Source organism: Desarmillaria tabescens (assembly GCF_030435595.1).
Source record: "Desarmillaria tabescens strain CCBAS 213 chromosome Unknown EV420scaffold_102, whole genome shotgun sequence".
NCBI lineage: Eukaryota > Fungi > Basidiomycota > Agaricomycetes > Agaricales > Physalacriaceae > Desarmillaria > Desarmillaria tabescens.
This window is the reverse complement of record NW_026848401.1, coordinates 14,652-36,069: the sequence shown is the minus strand read 5'-3', so window position 1 is coordinate 36,069 and position 21,418 is coordinate 14,652. Positions and strand designations below refer to the sequence as shown.

Below are 21,418 nucleotides of genomic sequence, written 5' to 3'. Positions count from 1 at the left end.
ACCTATCCGCAGGAGCGAAAGTCAGCTTTCGTTGGGGAAGCGACTGGGTAATAGATAGGATGTTTGAAAATCGCCCTCGTACATCACTGCCCTGTGCCCCATCAAACATAAGGCTGATTCAACATGAAATGTTTAATTGTATGGGCTAATTAGACTGTCTGTTTATGATAGCGAGCAACAAATTCCTTCATATTGATATCATTCCTATAGCAAATGTTATATTCAGTGTAAGCTATGAAGATTAGAGTACCGCACCTACCAATTACCCATGTGCGGCGTAACTTTTTCCAGCATACCATCTGACAAACAATAAGATTTGAACATCATCTTCCCTTTCATGACGGCAAAATTTATAACAACACCCTTCCGTCGCGGCTCCATATACTTAAGTGTCCATGTGTCCATGTCAACCTCAGCATCATCATCTTCTAAGAACGGTCATCCCAATGCTTCTACGGATCTCTCTTTTCCCAACACCCATCGCAGCATGTACCGATCGCCAACAAAACGGTCAACGTCAGGGAAATCCAATGTACTGTCATGTATTACATCACCGTCAATGATGAAACATGGAATGGGCACCCATCCTCTCTGTCTATATTTGACCTGGGCTTCTAGTTCACGCTCGTCGGTGGTAAAGCACGAAGTGGATGCATGATAGTCCAGTGTCGCCCTCGGATATAAAGGGTATGCACGTGCGTGTGTGATAAAGTTCATTGTGCAAGCTATGACATTCAAACTAAATCAATGCAGAAGTTTTTAACGAGTTTATTATAAACACACTGGAATGAAGCCCCAAGATCACTTCGATTTCCTCTCGAACACACATTACGAGTCTCACGACTCTGTCCGATGATGTTGATCGGTATGTTTCTATACTTTCAATAGATTTAACCGATTTTCCCAATGTCGGAAACCTGAGATCGATAGGCGCATCATCGTGTGCCGCCTCCAACAAGGTGCGTACAACCATCCTATTATCCAACGCATACCCCATTGAAATCAAGAACCCTCTCATATGGACTACGTTTGCTCGATTAACAAGTAAATCCAAGTCACTGTTGATGTAAGCATCCCAAGTGAAATAGGACAGAGCGATGGATCCAATGATCATGGTACCAGACTTGCGCTGCGCCGCAACAAACCGAGGAACATCGTTCTCTGAAAAGAAAGGGCGTAGCAGTTTTGAGACCGAGTATGTCCTCCTCATAAAATCTCCCACTGCGTTGTAATTCCTCGTGTTAGTGCGAGCAACTCGCAGTAGGTCTCCTGTTGTCATATCCCGGAAGATGAAGTCGTTCGTCAATCTTGGTCTGCTCACTAAATTCAGCCTACAGCAATAACACATATATGAAGACATACAAGCCAAACCCATTTTCGCCAGTCAGCTCTATCTTTCTGAACGGTGGCATAATGATAACGATGGTGATGCTGGTATATCGAGTGTCTGAAAACCCCATTTCAGACATTGAGAATATGTAAGTATATACATCACGGTCACTCCTGATTATTCTACTTTCCATGTCATTTTTGTGTCTCCGTCGGCAGGACATACATATTCAAACCTAACGACGTTACGGCTCTTTGACCCCTAGGTGCATGCGATACAACGGAACATCGCGCCTTTGATGGTTTCGGTATGCAGGGCTATTGTGACCACGGATTAATAATACGAATAGTGAAGTAGACGGATATTTTATCGGCATACTTTAGACCCTTGTTCGTCGGTTAGAATTCCCCCTTGACTTTACAAGGCAAAACTATAGCTTCTCGACCAACATTCATATTTCCTAACAAGCTACATAGACCCTTTCTCCTCGCTACTGAAATTATGAGCAAGGGTCATACCTGTATGGCATACAGATTTTTTTGCATCCGGCTACAGGAACAGCAAGGAGTAACTGATCTGCCACATCAGGTATGTGATGTAATCTGCGCTCGGCTTCGAATACATGTACATCCATTTTAGCTTCATGGACCCTTTTAAAATTGAAATCATACATATCGAGACAGAGGACCCTTTATGGCATACCCGGTCTACTCGCATGTAGAATCTCTTCCGACTCCGGTCATCCATAGCGGAACTTCCGTCGCATAAATGACATTTTCTTGGATGGATTGAAGAATATGTCCGAGCAGGCTCCTCAGACTACAGTCTGCGATGACAAGATACCAGGTAAACCCATACAGTGAATCGACCCCGCGTATTTGTGTATGAACAACGTCATAGAGCTATATTTTCTGGTTATAACTGACCAGTGCTTGAGTGCTGTTTACTACTGTTCATTGCTTCAACGCTACCTGATCTCCTCTGCCACAACTGTACTTGCTATGACATCTCCCACCAAGCGTAACACTTCCGTTAACCCCCTTCCCACGATGAAACCATCTGGCAAGAAAAGAGTAAGATTGACCGTGCCAAAGTAGGCTCTTCTTTTCTGTTCATAATTCATTTCCTTTGATCGTCATGGACAGCACCCCGATCGAACAACATTCCGATAGTGCTAGTGATGGCGCGTCAGTACCTTCGTGTGTCTCATGGAATCGAAACAACTGACCTTTTTAATTGTTTAGTACGGTCGACAGTAACTCTCCACCACTTGATGATATCGAAACGGGCATAAACAGCCCTCCGTAAGCTCATACCTGTTGTTCTTATACCGACACCAACTCTGTCTTGATAGGGCAACATCATCGCCTACCCCTGGCGAAGACGAGATGATGCAATACAACACGAACAGGTTCGCATCCTTTACCATGATTTTTTTCACATTTTGCCTGATACTTCCAAGCATTCCCCCGGTTATGCTGAGTGGGTCTCGAGATACAACGATTACGGCCAATCCGTCCAGTTCCGATCGCCATGAAGTCACCACTAAAGAGTGCGTGTTATTACTTTTGGTAACATCAGCTTATATTCATGTACACCATTGCAAGCTTGCGCGCGGGGTACAATCCTTGGCTCGGTATCATAGACGCCATCCCCAAATTGCGACGTATCAAGACCATTGACACCAACATGGAGTACAGAGAGGACCGGATCCAAATATATGACTGGGTTGACGGTTTTCAAAATGATCTCCCTTTCTTGTTGTGCGTATTTGCTATGATCTGTCGTCGCGTTACTGAGAAGAGATCATAAGGCACCTGATGACGCTGGCTTTCATCCCTTCCACACCTCGTCTGACCAACTTGACTCTGGGAAAACCATCTGACTTCAAATATGCCAACAAGAGGATCACAGGCGCATATACTTACCCTCAAAGTTTTTTTATGATAGGTTCGGTAACATTCTCTAGTCTGTTCAAAGGCGAATTCAATCGTGCGATCGCGATTAAACCTTTGAAAAACTTCTGGCCTCGTCAAGCATCCGTTCTGGCTGAAATAATGGAAGTAGACTTTGATCGCAACCTCTTCAGTTTTAAGACAGTTCGAGACGGACTTGTATTCACGACATATCCCAAGCCGAAAGGTATGTCAACCTAACACCTAGAACAGCTCGAGCTAATACCGTCACAGATCCATCAGCGCCCCCTACACCTAGTAAGGCACACCTTAACGGCAAAACATTCGGTCCACGTTAGTCTCACTTCCATTGTATGTCAGCCGACTTACTAAAACGCTCCTTAGCCATCCGACACTGGAATGAAGACGGTAAATATACTACCTACATCATGCCACACACATACACTGATATATTCTGTTCAACAGTACCCTTGTTCGACGCGACGAGGGAGTTCAATCCCACGAAATTTCACAAATGCCCTCCAATCAAATCCGAGCTGGAGGAAGGAACCATTGCATTGCTGATATTCACCGCTACGAAGTACGGCGACGACATGGGTTCTTAGGCCCCGGGAAGCTCCCGCCAAGGTTTGTCCGGAAAAAACCCTGATTTTTGGCCTCAAATATGCAAAGATTGGCACCTAAAATATGCTAACTCGGACAGGGCTTCTGCCGGTCCGTCCGTGCCGGACTGCGCCGCGGGCCAAATTAGGCCAAATTTTGGCGTCCTTTGCCTTGCATTTTCCGGATGAAATTTCAGTGTCACTTCCATCCATCCTTCAGATCCCAATAAGTCTTCGCTATGTGCTTCTCCAACTACAGGGATTCCGCCAGGTGCCATTCCTCCAGGCCCAGAGGCCCTAAAATATGCTAACTACGGACAAGGGTTCCAAATTTTGGGTCTGAAATATGCTATCTGCGGACAAAGATTTCGCTTTTTTTGGGCCTAAAATATGCTAAAATCCGGACAAACCTTGGCGGGAGCTTCCCGGGGCCTGGGTTCTTTCAACATTCAAATTGTGGCCAAGATACACGATCCACCTGCCGTTACAAGCGGCACTATTCCGGCCAAACCGCTGCCTAAATATCTCACCAACCTTGGAGATATTGGTGTACTCGGCGAAGACTTTCCTGAGCCGACTTCCGAAGACGAAGAGGATCCTCATGACACCACCAGGGCGTATCTTTATGAGCTAACGAAATACAAATACGCGTAGCATGTCGCTTGTATCTTCCTAAACAATACATAGTATACTGTAATAAATGAACAGCAACTCTCAGTGGCGTTCAGAGGAACTTCACCCTGAAGGGGTATGTCCATCGGCGGAGAAGCTGAGTACGAGGTGACAGATACATATCACCTATATGTGCTGTCACGCTGTCCTTGCCAGCTTCTTCATAATCTAATGAATACATTCTGTCTGCAGCTCGCCAGTACATGGCAGAATCATTTTCCCATTCATATCACTTGAGCCGATAGTCTGACAAAATGTCCGAGACATCGTGAACATTTTCCATCGCAAATTGTAGGAATGATTGTATAGACGAAGACAGTCCTAACGCGCCACACAATGCATGAAGCCGTTGTCAACCTGGAGATAATTTCTGTTCTACATCGATACATTCCTGAGTACCGGGTCGAGACATATATTATCTGCGCTAGAAGCACTACTGCTGAACTAACAGCTAGCCCCCGTCACCACATGGAAACTCATGATCTCAGACAGTACGCATACGCCGATACCCTCACATCGTATGCAACACCAGACCTCTCGCACGTAACATCGTCCAACCATTTGGGCTTGTCTACCAATCCTCACGAACCTTATCCCCCCTGTCCCGCTGATGCGTTACCTTACAGAAGGCTAGACGTACGAGCAAGCTCGATTTATTTCTCGCCTGACCTTACCCTTCCGCAGATCTTCCCGGAGTCACTGCAACCTGACAACACCTTTAACAACATGGCCGTTAACTTCTCGGTAAGTGTATCTTATTCAAGAGAATCACGCTCACCATCCAACGTTCATCCAGGACATGCATACAAACTGAAATTCTCTACCACCTCCTTCACCTCCCTCGACTGCTCTAGCGTTAGGTGACGCTGAACGCAAGAAAGTGCGCTTTATAATCCTTCTGATACCAAGGTCAAATACTGACGCCGAGTAGGATATAAGCCAACTTACAAACACACCGAAAGAAATCGTCTGGTCACTGGGACGACCCAAACATTCCAACCAGGCGATTACCTCGACTTTCTGAGTCGCCAATACGTCCACATCTCTTGCTGAAGTCCTGTGGCTTTTGGATCGCAATGATCTGGAGCCGACTGACATCCGCAAAGCGATTTTCATGCTACAAGCAATCCTCAATAAGATGATAGAAAAGCAAGATGACAAAAAGGCAGATTAATTAGAAAATACATATTCACATATCCCACTATATAGTCTGCATACTGGATGGAACATCCGCGACAAAGAGGACATGATGGTACGTGGCAGAAAAGAGAAACGTGAGAAAGTGCCTGAGCGTTATTTCGTCCTGCGTTTCAACCTTCGACCGATAAAACCGATATTTGAAATAAGGAAAGAATCGGGGACCCGGCTTCCGCCGCTACTGGATGCCGATACTGGATTCGCGTGCAGGTATTGAGACATGTTTCGACTTCTCTTATGCTCGACCAGCTCCCTCCTGAAATCATTCATACCATTATATCAGAATTTTGGTATTCTGAACATTCATCGGGTGATAGAATTATATTCATGAAAACATGTCCCCTCATCAACAGCCTCTGGATGGACGTTTTTGCCCACATCGCTTCCCGGGACATCTTCGTTCTAACGAACGAATATCTGTTCTATCTCAGTTCTATTATACGCAACAACAACTCTCTGATCTATCGACACTATCTCCCACATTTTACTCGTACGATTACCTGCCGTGTCGACCTTATCTATGCAACCGAGGATGTAGACCAGGAGCCGTACACAACCCTATCCAATCTGCCTAATTTCATCGGCTTTCGCAAATGTTTTCCAAATATCACACACATTTTCCTCGAAATCGGGTATTGCGTTCGGCGTGGATTCTTCTACCTCATAATGTCTCAAGATCAAATTGTCCGGACCCGAATATCCATAGCGCTTGACCAAGCGACCACACAGCTCAGTGCCTTACCTGTGGACTGGGAAATCGTTGTTTACGACTTGGCACCCTATTTTATCTCCGACGAATATGCTGACCCTGATTGGATAGTGTTTCTGAGAGACGCCACTTGTGCTATGGCCCCTGCCGCGTTGTCGAAATGTGTTAAAGAGATCCCTTTGGAGGACATGCTATCGCATTCGACGTATCTAAATTGCGTCCGACGGTTTTCTGGCCATGGTGTCCATACCGAGACGGAGGGTGATGCACGAGGCATCAATCGTTGTTTCGCAAAGGCAATCCGAAGGCCATTTAGTGAGAGTAACTCTTTCTTCCATTGAGCGAAAAGGACTCATTTTTATTGAGGCTTATGGGCATTCATTGCGGACGCATTTGAGGATATTACACGGATAGATGATAATGTGCGCGAATGCTCAAATTGGCATCTCCTCGTGTCATAATGAGTACCGGGCCGAAGAAGTTGTTGCTTTCATGGAATTTTACCTAGTCTGGATCCGTTGAAACCCATCCTGTATGGATCTATCTTTGACTCTTCTAATTCTTTGAATAATAATCTGGTCCGCGTCCTCTGTCTCATGTTAGGTCGCTTCCAGCTAGGCAAGTAGTCATCATGCCAATGCTACGTCGCGAGGAAGGTGTGGTATAAGGACGGCCTTCCGTTTGAGGCGTTTTCAAAATAAGGGCAGACATATTGGATGACCTCTCGACATCCAACAGGATACTCGTGAACCTTGTGAATCAGCTATCATGTCGATCAGGGCTAACGATAATCTGTCAGTATTGATTGGGACCGGGTCTCAATCGTATGACATTATCCGTTGCTTTTGCATCCATATCGCACATGAGAGGGGGTAGCATTATGCAGAAATGTACTTCATTTGATTTCCTACAGAGTGTTCTACGCATTATCAGGGAAGGGATATACTGTGTTCACACTTGGCTTGCGCTGTTCGGTGGAAAGATATAAGACAAGCTCAGTTACAAACTTGGATACCTAAGCTATTCGATGGGACCTACACCATTCGATAAGATCTACCAAATACACTTCAACGCCGGAGGATGATTGGCTTTAGGCTGGGTGACTCATTTATAGGTAACTTCTAGTTCTATCTTCAACCGGCCAAGTAACAATGCATAGTTCTATGAAGTTCTATACACGCTACTCATCGGGCGGAACATCTGACGCGGGTACAGGGCCTCAAGAAGGGCACGACAGGGACAGCTGACCATCCGAACCTGCCACATTAGCGTGAATCCTTGACATTATACTGGATTTGATTTTGGATTGACCTGCGTCCTGAAAGGAAGGATACAGCACTCACACCGTTCTATCCTGGTATGTGTTACATTTAAGTATGAACCAGGCAGCTAAGGCACTGGGCGTATAAGATCAAGGTCGCGGGGATCTAAACCCTCGAAACTTCTATCCTTAACGTGACGACTCTCGATCTCGTTTTTTCGTAACCACAGATGCAGTTGGACTCAGCGCGTCCTTCAGCTGAGGTGCTGTGAGAATGAGTACCATATTAAACAAACATCACGTACGAGCACGAAAATTCCAAGCCCGATGGTGTTTCGAAGCCTGAATTGGAAAAGACGGGCAGCCGGTCAGACTATCCTTGGTATTGAAAAGCTGCAGCTTACCAGACAGGATCAGTCTCTGACCACACCCAGGCGGAAAACTTTATCCAATAGTAGGTGTTGTTCAGGGTCTGGTCCCACATGATTTTGTTAGCGAACGGAAGTGATAGTCCGACGGTTGCCACAGTAGGCCGAATCCCAAGTACGCGTTGAAGTGGGAAATAGTGCTGTGCGAGCTCGTGGAGCAGGTATCCCATTCCCCTGGCAATTGCGGGCAAGAACATTGCTTCTAGCATAGGACTTGACTGCGACTGCAAGATTCGGCGAGCCATCCATAATGGGGGGCGGTCCCCCACTTCTGGTGCGAACCGAGGTTCTTCCGGAGGAGGCGCGCGGCCATTGTCTAGAGGTGGCATATCAATCTCTTGGGGCGCATTAGGGTCTCCCCCGTTTTCAATACGCCGTGTCCGATTCCTCCGCCACCGTATGAAAAACATTATGTTAGACACGAGGTATGGGCGTATGGGTAGTAGACAGGCCCAAATGGTGTGACCACGGAGATAGTCGTAAACAAAATGAGTGATATAGATGTAGCATCCAAATTGTAACCGTGTGGGAGGCCATTGGAACGATAATGAGTCGTAGGGAAGGGAGAAGAGACCAAAGCGGCTGGAGGATTCTCTCATGAGGCGTTCGCGCACGTTTCGTGGTGGTTGAGATGGCAATATAAGAACGTAGGCAAGTAGATGACGAAATCGGAAGGGTTCCCCAGTAAATAAGCATCTCAAAGCAAGGAGTGGAACTGTGAGCCATGTCGACCAAGGCCAGGAAGAAGTATCACTGGTCAGCAACGTATCGAATATCCTGATAAAGAAAACTGTCAATAACAGCTAGAACACGACCTATAAAAACGCACGTGTCTCCGAAGAGAAACCTCATGGAATACATGCCGTATGAGCGCAGAACCGATACAAGAGCTGTGATAGTAGTTCGTCAAAGCTACTCATGACCCAAAGACAGACTCACAGCTTCCGGTAAGCACTATCACCCCGCATATCGTTGCCATACTGAACATCGTCCCGCAGATATTGCAAAGTGAGTTTCCTAGCCGGAGAAGCTCCAAAGGCAGCGACTTTGTTTTGATTATCCGATACTTGAATCCGCATTGAGGACATGCTGCTCGCGTAGTCTTGGGTAGCGCCTCTATCATTCGTAGCAAACATGCCTGGTGTGCTACGAGAGTGCATTCGCAAGGATGGACCCACGACTCGACCGGCCCTGCATGGCATGAGTTGCTTCATTGGTCGGTGCTCGGGAATTTTACCATTGTCCTGCTGGCAAATGAAGCATTCCTTGGTCTGTTCCGGTTTTAGCAGAAGGAGAGAATGCAGTAGGACTATGAACTGACCGCGAGGTCGCGTATCGTTGGCGGCGACCCGGACATTGTGATGGTAAGAAGGAAACGAGCACGCCCTTGACACGCCCTTGCCTTGATCTCATTCCACCACGATCCCGACTTCTCGCCTCCGAATTTTCTTTTTCGTGGACGTCTTACTGGCATACCATCCTAGCCGATAATTGCGGGAACTACCAAGTCCGGTCTTGCGCCCGTCATCGCTGAATCTGAGTCAACAGTAATGTCTACTGTCCATGTCAGCCTTGGGCACGGAACGTAATGATAGTGACTACAAAGCTATAGTCTTTTCCTCATAGAATTGCTACCAGTTTTACAGGCAGAAATAGGACAAACGGAAATCACTCTTCGTTTAGGCTGGGAAATCGATATCCCTCGAAGTTCTCTGTTCTCAGGGCCTTTAAGTAACTAGACTTGAATTCATCCCAGAAGTATACATGCATCTGTATCGAAGGCCACATCGTACCGCAGGGCTTTCAGTCATGAGTTGCCATAGAGCAACTGAATAATTCTGAGAAGGTGCGTAGCTTACTTTGCTTTTCTTTTGCATGCTGGACTATGCAAGTTTTCTGGTCCATCGTTGATGTAATAATGCACTTGGAATTCTGTCGCGCGTCGGTGATTATACCCATCTCAACTGAAGACGGATTTTCAGAAGAATACTTTGAATCCGAGTTTTCGGCGTCCATGTACACTACCCTTTCAATTTCTACATCCATATCTTCAATTTCATCAAAGTGGCCAGTCATTTCATCCTTCTCCCGTAGTGTGTAACCTTGAATCCCTCAGAATACCGTGCACCTTGCGAATTGTTCATATTACACGGTAGCTTGTGACTTTTACTACGATTTCTTGTATTAGCCTGACGTGAGGGAAGTTCTACACAATAGAGGCGTCGGCAACGAATTGTTCCACAAGGCAGCCTCTGCCATTTTCAGCCCGACACCATCAACGTATACATTGGTTCTTAAACGAGAGGGCGGCGCTTACACCGCACCGACGCAGCAATTGACGTGTCCACCATCGGCTTAACTGAAAGCACTCTTGTTAAATCAGGACGGAGAAGGAGAATCAGATCCTTATTTATGTAAAGAGATAGAACAGGGAGACAACTACGTACAGGACTGTTTTTGACCTATTCATGGTGACGCAATGGCGTGCCAATTTGACCGTTCGCGCACAGTATCGTCTTCGAGAACCCATTTCATATCTTCATACACTTCCGCAAAGAACGTCCGTAAACCTCACTAAGAATAAGATTTTGGGTAAACAGAAGAAAGAGATAGTCTCACCGAATGGTCTTCGGACTGCCTTCCCGAAGCGATAATTTATGCTTCGTACATCGCCTTTCGTCTCGGTATGGACGCCATGGCCAGAAAATCGCTTGACACGATTTATGTACGTCGATCGTGATAACATGTCCTCGAACGAGATCGCTCCGATGCATTTGTACAACGCGGCAGGGGCCATAGCACGAGCGACATCCTTCAGAAACATTCTCCAATTAGGGTCGGCAAATTCTCCATGGATAAAATCGGGTGCCGGGTCGTAAGCAGCGATTTCCCAGTCCACAAGTAAGGCACTGAGCTGCGTCGTCGCTTGGTCAAGTGTTATGGATATTCGAGTCCGAATGGTTTGTTCTTGAGACAGTATGAAACGGAACCATCTGCCTCGGATGCGATACGTGATTTCGAGGAAGACTTGGGTGATATTTGGAAAGCATTTGCGAAAACCGATGAAATTAGGCAGATTGGATAGGGCTGTGTACGGTTCCTGCGCTGCATCCTTATTTGCTTCAACCAAGTCGACATGGCAAGTAATCGTACGAGTGGAATTGGGGAGATGAATTCTGTAGATTAGAGAGTCGTTATTGCGTATGATTGAGCCGAGATAGAACAGATATTCGTTCGTTGGAACGAAAATGTCCCGAGAAGCGATGTGGGCAAAAACATCCTTCCAGAGGGTGTTGATGAGGGGACATGCTTTCATGAATATAATTCTATCATCCGAGGGGTGTTCAGAATACCAAAATTCTGAGATAATAACGTGAACGAGTTCAGGGGGGAGCTGGTCGAGCATAAAGGAAGTTGGAGCATGTCTCCAAAAATTCGGCAGGTAAATCCGACATCGGCATTTCCCGTGAAGTATTTAAATTCCCGCTAAGTACCTTGGTGGAAGAACACCAACGGCACCAAATTTTGTGGTAGATTCTGTGGATCTAATTCATTTTTATCCCTCCTTAATCAGCGGACAATAATTGGACTTCTCGTTGTCATTCGCCTGGACAGGTGCTCGCTTGGCAGTTGCTCTTGTTCTGTTTCAGTGATTAATGGCCGTTGTGGGACATCGTCACTGTTCCTTCCTTTCCCCCATTCGTCTGTTGCTATGATTCCTGCAACTCGTACTGTTGATGGTAGTCAATGCTCGGTTTCTTTCTGTGGTAGTGTTCGTTCTGGTCTCGCCACCGTTCTCCTCGACACATCTCGTACATCCTAGTTGGCCTTGACCAAGGCAATGGACACCAACACAGACGTGCATCCGGGACCGGATTGGTTGTTGTTCCTTCCACATTCGGGGGTGGATGGGGGTAAGCTGTATTGTCTTTGCACGCATTTCATTTTATTTCCTCAGGTTCTGTACCCCTCGAACTCGAATGTCTTCGTTCGATGTAACGCTTGTTCGGCTTTCCAGGTTCTGAAAGCTTCCCTCTGCGTTGCTCTTACACATCAATTGTTCACCAACTCGCTGGTCATGGTCCTTTGCTCAAGACCTCGTGTGGGCGCGAAAGGTTCTACATTGATTTACTCGTCGAACATTTTTTTGGCAGGACGTGTGTATTGAACGATGGACCACTCTGTCGGTCCTATGCTCAGGCGTGTCACAAACCGAGGGTTCGACCATCCTTTTTCCTTTCGTTTTTGCGACACAAAGGATTCTCTGTCCACTTTCTCTAGCAGTGCTCTCCTGCCTTTTTGGCGCTTTTTTTCACCCTTGACAGCCGAGCGAAAATGCCTAGTATAGTATATATGCTATGCACCGACATCTTGACCTCCTTCGCTGACCTCCCTGTAAGGTTAATGTAAGTTACATGCTCTTCTCCATGTCATTCACATTTCCATCTGTTACTGTAGAAGATATAACAGTCCGGGCCATTAGTATCGTTGGTCAGGATTCTTCATTCGTGTCTTGTCGGTGGCTGCGTGGAGTTGCCCGTACATCCAGTATATCGCTATCTTGCACCATCTGTAGCAATACTTACCGTCGAACCTATATCTCTTGAATTATTATACTGTGGGAAAGAATCGTAAGGTATGGGCTCTGCCGCTCGGCGGCCCTATTGCAGGACTTGGCATAATTAAAAGGTCTCCTCAGCGTCCCCTTGATGAAGTCAAGATCGTTCTCTACAGGCATTGCAATTGATCATCTCCTCTAACCTAGCATTGTCGAAACTTTGGTTAACACGAATTCGGCTCACAGATTGGGGTCCTCTTGGAATCACGCCTAAGCACCATCGTTCATATGGACTGGAATACAAAATGATAGGATGAAATACCGAACCCGGCAGATGCCAGCAGCGAAATGTATGTTACATATATTACAGTAAATCCATCAATTCCCAAACGCTGACCATCCTGACTTTCTCCTCCTGCGTGCTCCAAAATTTCTGCAGATCCAACTCCAGCGGAAAAACTGATGCTGCGTTCTTCATGTTCAAGACGAGAGTCTTCTGGAGCCTGAATGACAGTCGAAGATCTTGCGAGTGTGAATTTGGATCGCCCTTCCCGAATCCACCGGCAGCTTGACAGTGGTCAGATGGTTTCTGGATTGTCTCAGCAGGGCTGCCACTAGCACCGTCGTCTGCTTCTCCAAATGTTGTCATGCAACGAAGCAAGCCAGTAGCGCTGTCGTCTGCCGGGCGATACCAATGCGATGGGGAAGAATCGACAAAAAGATCGGAGGAGCCAGAGTCTTTCTCGAAAAAGGAAATTGCGGTAGTCGTGGACGGGTGAAAATGCCAGCTAGGCGTCGAATGTAGAAGGCGGTTGGTTGCAAGGCCCACGCGGGATTGCACAGGTCGGTTCTTATGCGAACGGATGAACAAGTAGGAGCGGCATCACAATGGCGATATTCATAGCGAACGTAGAAATGCAAGTACGAGCTGGTAGAAAGAACGTGAGGCTGTGGATAGTTGGTGGTAGGAAGAGAGCGCTGGTTGCAATTCCTTTTTAGGCTCAGAAGGGGCGTGATTTCGCCGCGTGACGTCACGCGTCTGATCCGCCTCCTAATCAGGCCAAGGAGGATTCTTTGTTTACACTTGATCTGCAACATCCATCTTCCTCATGCCTCCTCGAAAACGCGGCAAAGTTGAGTCTTCCAAGAATGATGGTCAAGAAAAGAAAAGAGCCGGAAACCGATGCTCGAGAGGAGGACTCACCCAGTTGGCGGACATGCCTCTGGATATATGGTTCGAGGTGCGCGTCAAACAGGCTGAGAACCGTGTCGACCTGTCTCTTATATGTGGATAGATTTTTGGATGGCTAGAGCCAGTTGATCTACTGCAACTGGCGAGGTCAACAAAAGTTATTCGCAAGGTGTTAATCAGCCGTTCTTCGGCGTCGGCGTGGAAGACAAGCGCGCTCGAATATTCCGGGCCTCCCCGAACCCGCTCCAGGAATGTCAGAGCCTGCTTGGGCGAACCTTATTTTCATGTCGCGGTGCCACGTAAGTAACTATAAATCCGTGCGTCTCTTGACTAAAAGCTACTTCTTCAGGTCTGTATGAATTCCAATGTTCGCAATATCGAATTCGTTTTCAGTATCCGTATATGCGCCAGGTGTATGGACAGTCAGTGAGTTACGCGTCAAATATCATTCACTCGGAGTCATAGATATTTCAATAGCGTCAAACCCGTGAGATTGATAAAGACGTCTGACCCAAAGTTAACCAACAAGATCATGAGTCTAGTGCCCTTGCGCCCTGGAAGTGAGCTTCCTTACTCCTCGTACTGTCTTTCTTTTGATGTTCTCGTTCTTAGCAAAGAAACCGTACACCGGAGAGCTTATGTGCTACCAAGGAGACGTTGACAAGGTCACTCAACGTTATTTTTCCTTCAATGACGAAGAGAAGAAGAAATATCGTGCGGAGAGGAGACAATTAGTATTAGATCACATGGCTGTGAGTACTCCTTATTTCGTTCCGCTCAGTTTCCTTCATTTTGTTGCAGCATGTTGAACGCAGTGTGGAATGGTTGTGCGCGCACGAAAAGGAGCGAGAAAAAGAACAGCGTCAAGTCAGAAGCTACCGCCTATATTCGTACGCTCAAATATTATCACTTTTTTTCTGTCGTTCATTCAAGGATGTAGGATCTTGGAAAAACTAGGAGAACTCGGGTATATCACGGAGTTTGAACAGATGGGTGACGCCCAAATGTATGCGTTCATAAAACACCGTTTGGTCTGTCAGAATCGATTGTTAACCGAGCGAAGTGAGTTCACGCTTGTCTCCCATTCCGTTCCAAGATTAAAGCTTCGCAGTCTGGCTGAATATTAAGGACGACATTATCGCATACATGGAAGACATTAGAAACACACGTCTTGAACGCGAAAACGACCAGGTCATTCGGCCTAGGAAAATCCTGCTGGCTAAAGTTATCCGTGATTACACTACCTCTACATCTCGGTATCCCTACACCGAAGTCCTGCCCGGACTTGCCGATTTCTATACATTCAAGTCCATCAAAGAGATTCTTGACCGCCCCACAGATGTGGTGGTCGATGCCGATACTTTTTCTCCCCTCGTTTCCTCGCTCCCAGCTTTATGCGATGAATGGAGATCATCTCTAGATAGCCAATTGCTAGCGCGCTTTCCAGATCCTGGCACAATTGACTCCACAAAGCACCTCAGCCTCGCTCAGAATGTCCTTTACTGCAGTATATGCAACACCCCACAGTTTTATCCTCAGGTACTTGCTCACCGCTGTCTCACCGAATCAATCGTCCATAAGATCAAAAGCGATAATTCAGCCAAACTAGACCCTACCCTTGTCATACATATTCCATTTTCCTCATATCAGGCACGGTATCGGAAGCCTTGGAGCGCAGAGAGTTTGCTGTTAAACGAGCAGCTGACGAAGATAGTGAAGGATATCATTCGTATTCTTGACCTAGACCCCGAAACGACCACGACAGCGGAGCTTGATGGTCTAAAGACGTATTTTCGCTGCTTGACATGCCCTTCTGTGTATGGATTTCAAGGGCTTCGTCATTACGGACGACGAGGACGATACGTTCCGTTTATTTGGTTGGAGGAAATATGTGCGTACCCTTTACCAACGAGAGACATTCGCCGTTGACCTCGGTGCAGGTGGATCATCTTTTAAAGACGAGAGATCCCTATGAATCCCTGGAACTAGACACACATGTTAGGCTGGTGCCGCTTGAGGCGACGAAAAGTCCGGAATGTATCGTTCTCAGCACAGAATATCATACCAAGCACTGGCTATGCCTGCACTGTCGTGATACGTCGGAGGAGAAGAAGCCCGATACTTGTCTCCGCATGAAAGTGCATGTACGGAAAGTGTAAGGATCCGTGGTGCTCTATATCATCCAACACGTTCTCACGAAAATCTTAGACACAACATTGAGACCCCGGAGGTCAACAAAGACTACTACCAGCAGTTTGCGGTTCCTCCCTTGCTACCGAGGTCAACTGTGAAGATAACCACCGAACTCGATTAATTATACCCGTTTATGTACTCTGCGGCGTCCCAGTCGTATGTTTTCTACTCTTACAGCGAATAATCTAGTCTATAAGTGACTCATGCTCCGAACAAATGCTCTTGCATTCTGCTGTTCGAGATCAAGGGAGGAGGACACCAAGAAGGGGTAAATGAGGCCAAATGGGGAAATTGCAGCAGCGGCGCCCTGGCTTCTCGATTTTTATTCGATGATGCAAACTGCATGACACCATGTCCACTGCGTTTCGTCTTTTTAACTACTGCTGACCCTACACTCGCTTCGTTTTCTCTTCTGTTTCTACCTCATTTTTACATGGACCTCTCCTATAATGGCAGCCAGACGCGTCGAAGGAGGCTCTCGACAGCGCAGCAGCCTGAATCATCATCCGACTCGGACCAGGACCTTTCTCTTGACAGCGCACAACCGGTCACAGGGCTTTTCAACTCGCTACACCGTCTGTACTCTCAGGTATCCTCAAGTGGACTTTTCGTTGCCCTGGCAGCAGTCAGGTCGCGCTCTGTCACTCTCCTTGAACCTACTTTCGCGGATGCGTCGGAAAACCTACATGTTGCTCATGTTGGGGACACCATGATGGAGCGAGCGACGGCGGACGTAGCCAGAGCTATCAGGAGCTCATTTGAGGGAGTACACTTGATCCAGTACTCTGACCTTCCTGATAAATGGCGTAACAACCCGTTTGTTACCCAAGGTTATAGGTGAGTAGTAGTCACTGCGCCCATTGTCCTATGTATTTAACAACTTCGTAAGGTTTATACCCATAGAGAGATGGCCTCTCATCATATTATCCTTATTTGCATTCCATAACGAAACACGTACGTGGTGACTTCTTTACAGACCACCCCTCCTACTGATAATTCTGCAAAGTTAACATACATACCCACCTGATACCATTCCTCATTTTTGGGATTAATTCAATACCACTTTTCGATTCTGGATTCATCAAAGCACCGACGCCGGAGAAGATTTTCATGGCTTTTGTCCTAGTCTGCTTTTTCTGCAGCTCGGTGTGGCACACCATGTCGGGATGTGCTCATCACGGAAGCATGGAGTTTTGCGCCAAGGTAGATTACATCGGGATTGGATGGTATGTCTTGACTTGTACCCGATGCCGCGTTACCACTAATTTGGAACCGACAGGCTGATTAGTGCAAGCGTTGCTTCGGTCGTGTACTACGGATTCCAGTGTCATCCCAGCATCAACCAGATCTTCTTGGCTTTATGCTTAACAACGGGACTGGCCGGAAACATCTTCCCTTTCATGGAATGGTTCAATCGCCCCGAAAATCGGGTATGGTCCCATTCTTCGTTCGCTCTGCTTCTAATCCTTAAGTTTAACCGGTGTCGTCGCAGATTTGGCGCGTCCTTTTCTTTGTGTCACTCGCCCTTTCATCCATCGCACCACTAACAACGTACTCAATGTTATACTCACCCCTTGAGACATTTTACTTTGTCTGTGAGTAGTATGCGCATCTGTCACTCATCTTTTATTCAGTGATCACCTCACAGCTCCCGTCATACCTTCGCTTTTGTCCTACGTTGTTGGACTGATATTTTACGTGAGCCATGTGCCCGAACGCTTCCTCTCTGATAAATGGCGCCAGCGATTAGACGCCTTCGGAGCAGGTCAGTTATTCGTGTCTTGCTCTGCATATGTCCTTACGCAATCCCAGGATCCCATTGCATATGGCACTGCTTCATCGTTTTAGCCGTCATCCTGCATAGGTCCGCTATACGTGATATGAAAGATGATGGCCTCGTATGTACCGCATAACGGATGATCTATGATACGATGACCTCACGTTAGCATTGCTTGTATCTACATAGGCATTTGTGAGGACCTGCATTCCCACCTTTGGAATGAACGTGACAATGATTTCTTCCATGGCTTGAATGAGAATGCTCGCTATCAACCAGAATGACGAAACTACGCAGTCAGTCCTCCAAGGCGCAATTACGAGTCTGCAACTCTGCAATGCTGGCTCAGGATGCTTGATTTGTGAATCGACGTTGTGCCCCATATCCACATTTTGAATTGTTGAATCGATCACGGACATAAGGACTCGCGTCGGAAGGACTGTACACCCTGACCTGAGGTCATTGCGTTTTCACGGATTTTGAGCTGACCTTTTGGACAGTAGGGATGAATAAGTATGGGCTTTCCACAGGCACATAGGTACATTACGTGCACCAGCCTCACTGTGGCCGTTATGAATTTTCATTTACATAAAACACTACTAGTACCAATGTGAACGTACAACAACAATTCAATAAATAAAAACAGTATATCATGTCCATAAATTCATTCCACTCCCACGCCGCCACTCTAAACAAACTCGGCCATCTTCAGATGTTCTCTCAATATCCCATCACGAACTTCACAGAGACCCGTAAGTTTCATTCCTCGCTAGAACTCTGTGCACGTACCACTTTTCAACGTAACCGCCGTGGCTTTCGTGTCTGTTACGCTTGTCGGGTAGACATATGTCGTCCGTCCCTTTGCAGCAGGCGGACTTTTCGTACGCCCGATCTCTCGAAACCGTTCTCGCGTCCCTACCAAGATGAGGGTCACTCAGCAAACCCAAGTAGAAAGCAAATCAGACGTACATCTCACCACAGCCCCTACCTCCTCTTCCCCCTTATACCCGCGAACCCAGTCACCCCATCGAACACCAGACTTGAGCTTACTAGAAGGCAGTTACAGATTAGTACACAGTGAGAAAAGAAGAGCGGAAATAACGTCACCGTTTCAGTAGATCACACTTGTTGAGGAACACAATCAGCGTCGACCGCGCTAGAAGGGGCGTAGAGGTGATAGCGTGCCAGAGAGCTAGCGTGTCGTCGAGATGGGTTACACTAAATATAGCGGTCAGAGAGAAAAGCAGGGAGCCAAACAGGCAATGAGCCAAACCTGGGGTCTTCGGGAAGCGGAGTGTCGAACGGAGAGAGAGCTAGCAGCAGAATATCAGCCAGAGAGAAGAGAAGCCGAGGAGATAGAAGGCGAAAAGGCAAATCATCTGCCGGAGAAGTGTACTCACGGGCCAGGAATATGATTGCATTCACACCATCGAAAAACGGAAGCCAGGCGCGTCGCTGTGTACGAGCACCACCGACGTCGTAGAGAGCCCAAGGATGCGAAAAGGAAGGGTGTTGACCTGGGGCTACCGAGACATTAATCGCACGCATTACATACATTCAAAATAGAACACTCACCCGGCGGAAATGGGATTCGCCATTCTTGCACGCCCATCGTACGCAGTCGTGCACGTAAGACGTCATCATCAGAGGGCGTGTAGGATGAGATGGCTATTCGGTCGAGATCATTTAGAAAACTATTCAGCAGAGGATCAGTTGGCATCATTGTTAGGCTTGCTAAAAATACACACAATCCAGCCCCTTCTTCTATGCGAATGCCTTTCCGTCGTAGTGCATTGCGGACGCGTTCGTCGAGCCACAGATGTCGAATGTCTTCTCGCAGAGACGTGATGACATCCTGAGCCTCGGAACTTTCTCGTAATAGAGACACAGGATCGGGGCAATGGGAGAGTTGAGCAAGAGAACGAACTGATAGCTCTGGTGTAACCGGGATAGCAGAATCTGAGAGTCGGTGACGAAGATCTGTCTCGACGCGCCTGAGCGGGATGAGGCGGAGGCGAAGAAGACGCAAGTCGGGTGGTAGCTGTTCGATGTCGTCGAGGGCATCTAGTATGATTCCCACAGAGCGTATCAAGTTGAGCTGGATGACAGAACGCCATGACGCCCTCTCAGCGCGAAACGAGGCGGCGTCGTGGGCGAGACGAAAATCTGAATCAGTTAGAACAATATTAACAAGCCTGTGACTGATGGACGCACTCTTGATTACGGTACTTTTCCCGCTCTCGCTCTGTCCCAGCAGGAGAACCTTGACCACTGGGTTGTCTTTCAGGCGTTTCCTCTCAAGGCGGATGCTCTCATCGATGGCCAACGACTCTGGTGTCGGTTTCGTGGACACAGCGAAGGGATCTACCGTCATCTTGAGAGGAGAGAGGAAACCAAGATGGCTGAAACGGCGCCCTGAGCGAGGAAGCCCTGAAAAGTGGGAACCGTCAGCTGATAAATAGGCAATTCGAGAATGGCGCGAAGGTACTGATGGAACGGGAGAAGTCCGAATTTCGTGTGATAGATGGTGGTGGTAATATTAAGTTATCGCCGGTTTCTCCTTGGCGGTCGTCGCAGTTGTCGTCGTCGTCGCCGTCCTGAACAACGACGGCCGACGACAATGACCGACGACAATGATGCGCCTCGGGTGGTCGCTGATGGTGGTCGCTGACAAACGCGAAATGCCCCAGATCGACTGAGATACATTCCCACGTGGCCTCGCTTCCGGCGGGAATGGGCCGCGTTGCCGGCCCAAGTTCTACCATATTCGCACTTTACCTTGTCCTCGTTACTCTGTATCACGGTCACCACATGCTTCACTTCAGGGTGCAGAAGTGCCTTCGTGTCCTATGTTCGAATGCTCACATGTCGTATTCATCATACATTATCAAATCTTCGTTCAATACTCGAAGCTTTGTCGAAGCTCGACTTCGTGGACTCAGCTTCTTGAAACACAACGGCACTGGCGCGAATTCTTCAATGGACTACCGCCACTCCGCATGATATGTCTTTCAGAGAACCGCGCTTATCACCCCCATTACGCGTAAATTTCTGCAGGTCGGTACCTGACGTGTATCTTCATGCACCACAATCCGACTACTATACCTTCGGGGAAAGCGATGAAACGTCAATGTCTTCTGCTAGTGTATTGGCTAGCTTAATTAATACATAAAGGCAATGTCCGTGCGGCGGATTTGCGCGCCAAATTCCCTTTCCAAAGTCCGACGAGGTGTTGTGCGCCGCGGGGGGAGGGGTCAGAATATTACCTACTTGAATTGTCAAGACTGTACTCTGCAGATACAATGGAATTCAAGCAGCGGTCTCAAAAGAACAACTGCTCCCAACCATTGAAAGATAGTATTGTGATTAATTAGAGAAGACGGGCTAGAGCCGGTGATTCCGAAACGCCTAGGTGGTACAGAAAAAAAGAGAATCATTTCAAGAGGCTGCGAAGGCAGAAGATAGATGAAGGATAAATAGGAACTGCAAGGGAGAGTGAGGTTAAGTTGAAAATTAACATTCAAGATGAGGAAGGCGACAGCATTGGGGACTTCATCGAACCCTGGCCAAAACAAAGCGATTG

At 47.3% G+C, this 21,418-nt stretch overlaps 8 protein-coding genes across 8 annotated transcripts; 4 read left to right on the top strand and 4 right to left on the bottom strand.

Moving 5' to 3' along the window:
* Window positions 1-438: 438 nt before the first annotated feature.
* On the bottom strand, window positions 439-1,348 carry EV420DRAFT_1280297 (uncharacterized protein; the record flags this gene model as incomplete). Its single annotated transcript, XM_060468198.1, has 2 exons — window positions 439-725; window positions 784-1,348. 2 exons carry the CDS (start codon window positions 1,346-1,348, stop codon window positions 439-441), a joined length of 852 nt encoding a protein of 283 aa, XP_060322783.1.
* A 1,119-nt stretch (window positions 1,349-2,467) lies between these two features.
* On the top strand, window positions 2,468-3,851 carry EV420DRAFT_1651632 (uncharacterized protein; the record flags this gene model as incomplete). Its single annotated transcript, XM_060478577.1, has 9 exons — window positions 2,468-2,517; window positions 2,575-2,634; window positions 2,685-2,741; window positions 2,793-2,882; window positions 2,938-3,093; window positions 3,144-3,472; window positions 3,520-3,579; window positions 3,631-3,654; window positions 3,712-3,851. 9 exons carry the CDS (start codon window positions 2,468-2,470, stop codon window positions 3,849-3,851), a joined length of 966 nt encoding a protein of 321 aa, XP_060322782.1.
* Window positions 3,852-4,856: 1,005 nt separating this feature from the next.
* Window positions 4,857-6,767, top strand: EV420DRAFT_1486833 (uncharacterized protein; the record flags this gene model as incomplete). The annotated part of the gene is made up of 5 exons (XM_060470446.1): window positions 4,857-5,063; window positions 5,205-5,264; window positions 5,381-5,400; window positions 5,730-5,772; window positions 5,928-6,767. 5 exons carry the CDS (start codon window positions 4,857-4,859, stop codon window positions 6,765-6,767), a joined length of 1,170 nt encoding a protein of 389 aa, XP_060322781.1.
* Window positions 6,768-7,645: 878 nt separating this feature from the next.
* EV420DRAFT_153323 (uncharacterized protein) lies at window positions 7,646-9,753 on the bottom strand. Its single transcript, XM_060472755.1, has 7 exons — window positions 9,437-9,753; window positions 9,353-9,386; window positions 9,055-9,306; window positions 8,945-9,005; window positions 8,092-8,892; window positions 7,993-8,029; window positions 7,646-7,945 (listed from the first exon to the last, which is right to left on the bottom strand). The coding sequence occupies exons 1-7, from the start codon at window positions 9,587-9,589 to the stop codon at window positions 7,877-7,879; spliced, it is 1,407 nt and encodes a 468-aa protein (XP_060322780.1). The 5' UTR covers window positions 9,590-9,753; the 3' UTR covers window positions 7,646-7,876.
* A 594-nt stretch (window positions 9,754-10,347) lies between these two features.
* Window positions 10,348-11,519, bottom strand: EV420DRAFT_153382 (uncharacterized protein). Its single transcript, XM_060472775.1, has 3 exons — window positions 10,735-11,519; window positions 10,563-10,685; window positions 10,348-10,485 (listed from the first exon to the last, which is right to left on the bottom strand). Exons 1-2 carry the CDS (start codon window positions 11,429-11,431, stop codon window positions 10,582-10,584), a joined length of 801 nt encoding a protein of 266 aa, XP_060322779.1. The 5' UTR covers window positions 11,432-11,519; the 3' UTR covers window positions 10,348-10,485; window positions 10,563-10,581.
* Window positions 11,520-13,768: 2,249 nt separating this feature from the next.
* EV420DRAFT_153313 (uncharacterized protein) lies at window positions 13,769-16,147 on the top strand. The gene is made up of 9 exons (XM_060472747.1): window positions 13,769-14,164; window positions 14,215-14,291; window positions 14,343-14,425; window positions 14,478-14,617; window positions 14,667-14,755; window positions 14,806-14,927; window positions 14,977-15,756; window positions 15,806-16,020; window positions 16,074-16,147. Exons 1-8 carry the CDS (start codon window positions 14,117-14,119, stop codon window positions 15,838-15,840), a joined length of 1,374 nt encoding a protein of 457 aa, XP_060322778.1. The 5' UTR covers window positions 13,769-14,116; the 3' UTR covers window positions 15,841-16,020; window positions 16,074-16,147.
* A 244-nt stretch (window positions 16,148-16,391) lies between these two features.
* Window positions 16,392-18,070, top strand: EV420DRAFT_1586713 (hemolysin-III related-domain-containing protein). The gene is made up of 7 exons (XM_060474814.1): window positions 16,392-16,895; window positions 16,948-17,012; window positions 17,065-17,284; window positions 17,338-17,488; window positions 17,551-17,653; window positions 17,707-17,823; window positions 17,871-18,070. Exons 1-7 carry the CDS (start codon window positions 16,402-16,404, stop codon window positions 17,969-17,971), a joined length of 1,251 nt encoding a protein of 416 aa, XP_060322777.1. The 5' UTR covers window positions 16,392-16,401; the 3' UTR covers window positions 17,972-18,070.
* On the bottom strand, window positions 18,071-20,552 carry EV420DRAFT_1586709 (guanine nucleotide binding protein, alpha subunit). Its single transcript, XM_060474813.1, has 10 exons — window positions 20,324-20,552; window positions 20,050-20,265; window positions 19,584-20,001; window positions 19,411-19,529; window positions 19,236-19,358; window positions 19,109-19,148; window positions 18,943-19,053; window positions 18,805-18,884; window positions 18,625-18,750; window positions 18,071-18,573 (listed from the first exon to the last, which is right to left on the bottom strand). Exons 2-10 carry the CDS (start codon window positions 20,207-20,209, stop codon window positions 18,524-18,526), a joined length of 1,227 nt encoding a protein of 408 aa, XP_060322776.1. The 5' UTR covers window positions 20,210-20,265; window positions 20,324-20,552; the 3' UTR covers window positions 18,071-18,523.
* Between the last annotated feature and the right edge of the window lie 866 nt (window positions 20,553-21,418).

Bases quoted from the DNA above. Each gene is read 5' to 3' on its own strand.
- EV420DRAFT_153382 (XM_060472775.1), bottom strand. From the start codon at position 11,431: ATGAAAGCATGTCCCCTCATCAACACCCTCTGGAAGGATGTTTTTGCC. The intron at 10,686-10,734 runs GTGAGACTATCT...ATTCTTAGTGAG, and splicing joins GGCAGTCCGAAGACCATTCG to GTTTACGGACGTTCTTTGCG.
- EV420DRAFT_1586713 (XM_060474814.1), top strand. From the start codon at position 16,402: ATGACACCATGTCCACTGCGTTTCGTCTTTTTAACTACTGCTGACCCT. The intron at 16,896-16,947 runs GTGAGTAGTAGT...CAACTTCGTAAG, and splicing joins TTTGTTACCCAAGGTTATAG to GTTTATACCCATAGAGAGAT. The intron at 17,824-17,870 runs GTCAGTTATTCG...ACGCAATCCCAG, and splicing joins ATTAGACGCCTTCGGAGCAG to GATCCCATTGCATATGGCAC.
- EV420DRAFT_153323 (XM_060472755.1), bottom strand. From the start codon at position 9,589: ATGCCAGTAAGACGTCCACGAAAAAGAAAATTCGGAGGCGAGAAGTCG. The intron at 9,387-9,436 runs GTCAGTTCATAG...AAACCGGAACAG, and splicing joins CAACGATACGCGACCTCGCG to ACCAAGGAATGCTTCATTTG. The intron at 9,307-9,352 runs GTAAAATTCCCG...CATGCCATGCAG, and splicing joins CATTTGCCAGCAGGACAATG to GGCCGGTCGAGTCGTGGGTC.
- EV420DRAFT_1586709 (XM_060474813.1), bottom strand. From the start codon at position 20,209: ATGACGGTAGATCCCTTCGCTGTGTCCACGAAACCGACACCAGAGTCG. The intron at 19,359-19,410 runs GTGAGTGTTCTA...ATGTCTCGGTAG, and splicing joins GCGAATCCCATTTCCGCCGG to CCCCAGGTCAACACCCTTCC. The intron at 19,149-19,235 runs GTGAGTACACTT...TTCTGCTGCTAG, and splicing joins TGCAATCATATTCCTGGCCC to CTCTCTCTCCGTTCGACACT.
- EV420DRAFT_153313 (XM_060472747.1), top strand. From the start codon at position 14,117: ATGTCAGAGCCTGCTTGGGCGAACCTTATTTTCATGTCGCGGTGCCAC. The intron at 14,618-14,666 runs GTGAGTACTCCT...ATTTTGTTGCAG, and splicing joins TAGTATTAGATCACATGGCT to CATGTTGAACGCAGTGTGGA. The intron at 14,756-14,805 runs GTACGCTCAAAT...TCAAGGATGTAG, and splicing joins AGAAGCTACCGCCTATATTC to GATCTTGGAAAAACTAGGAG.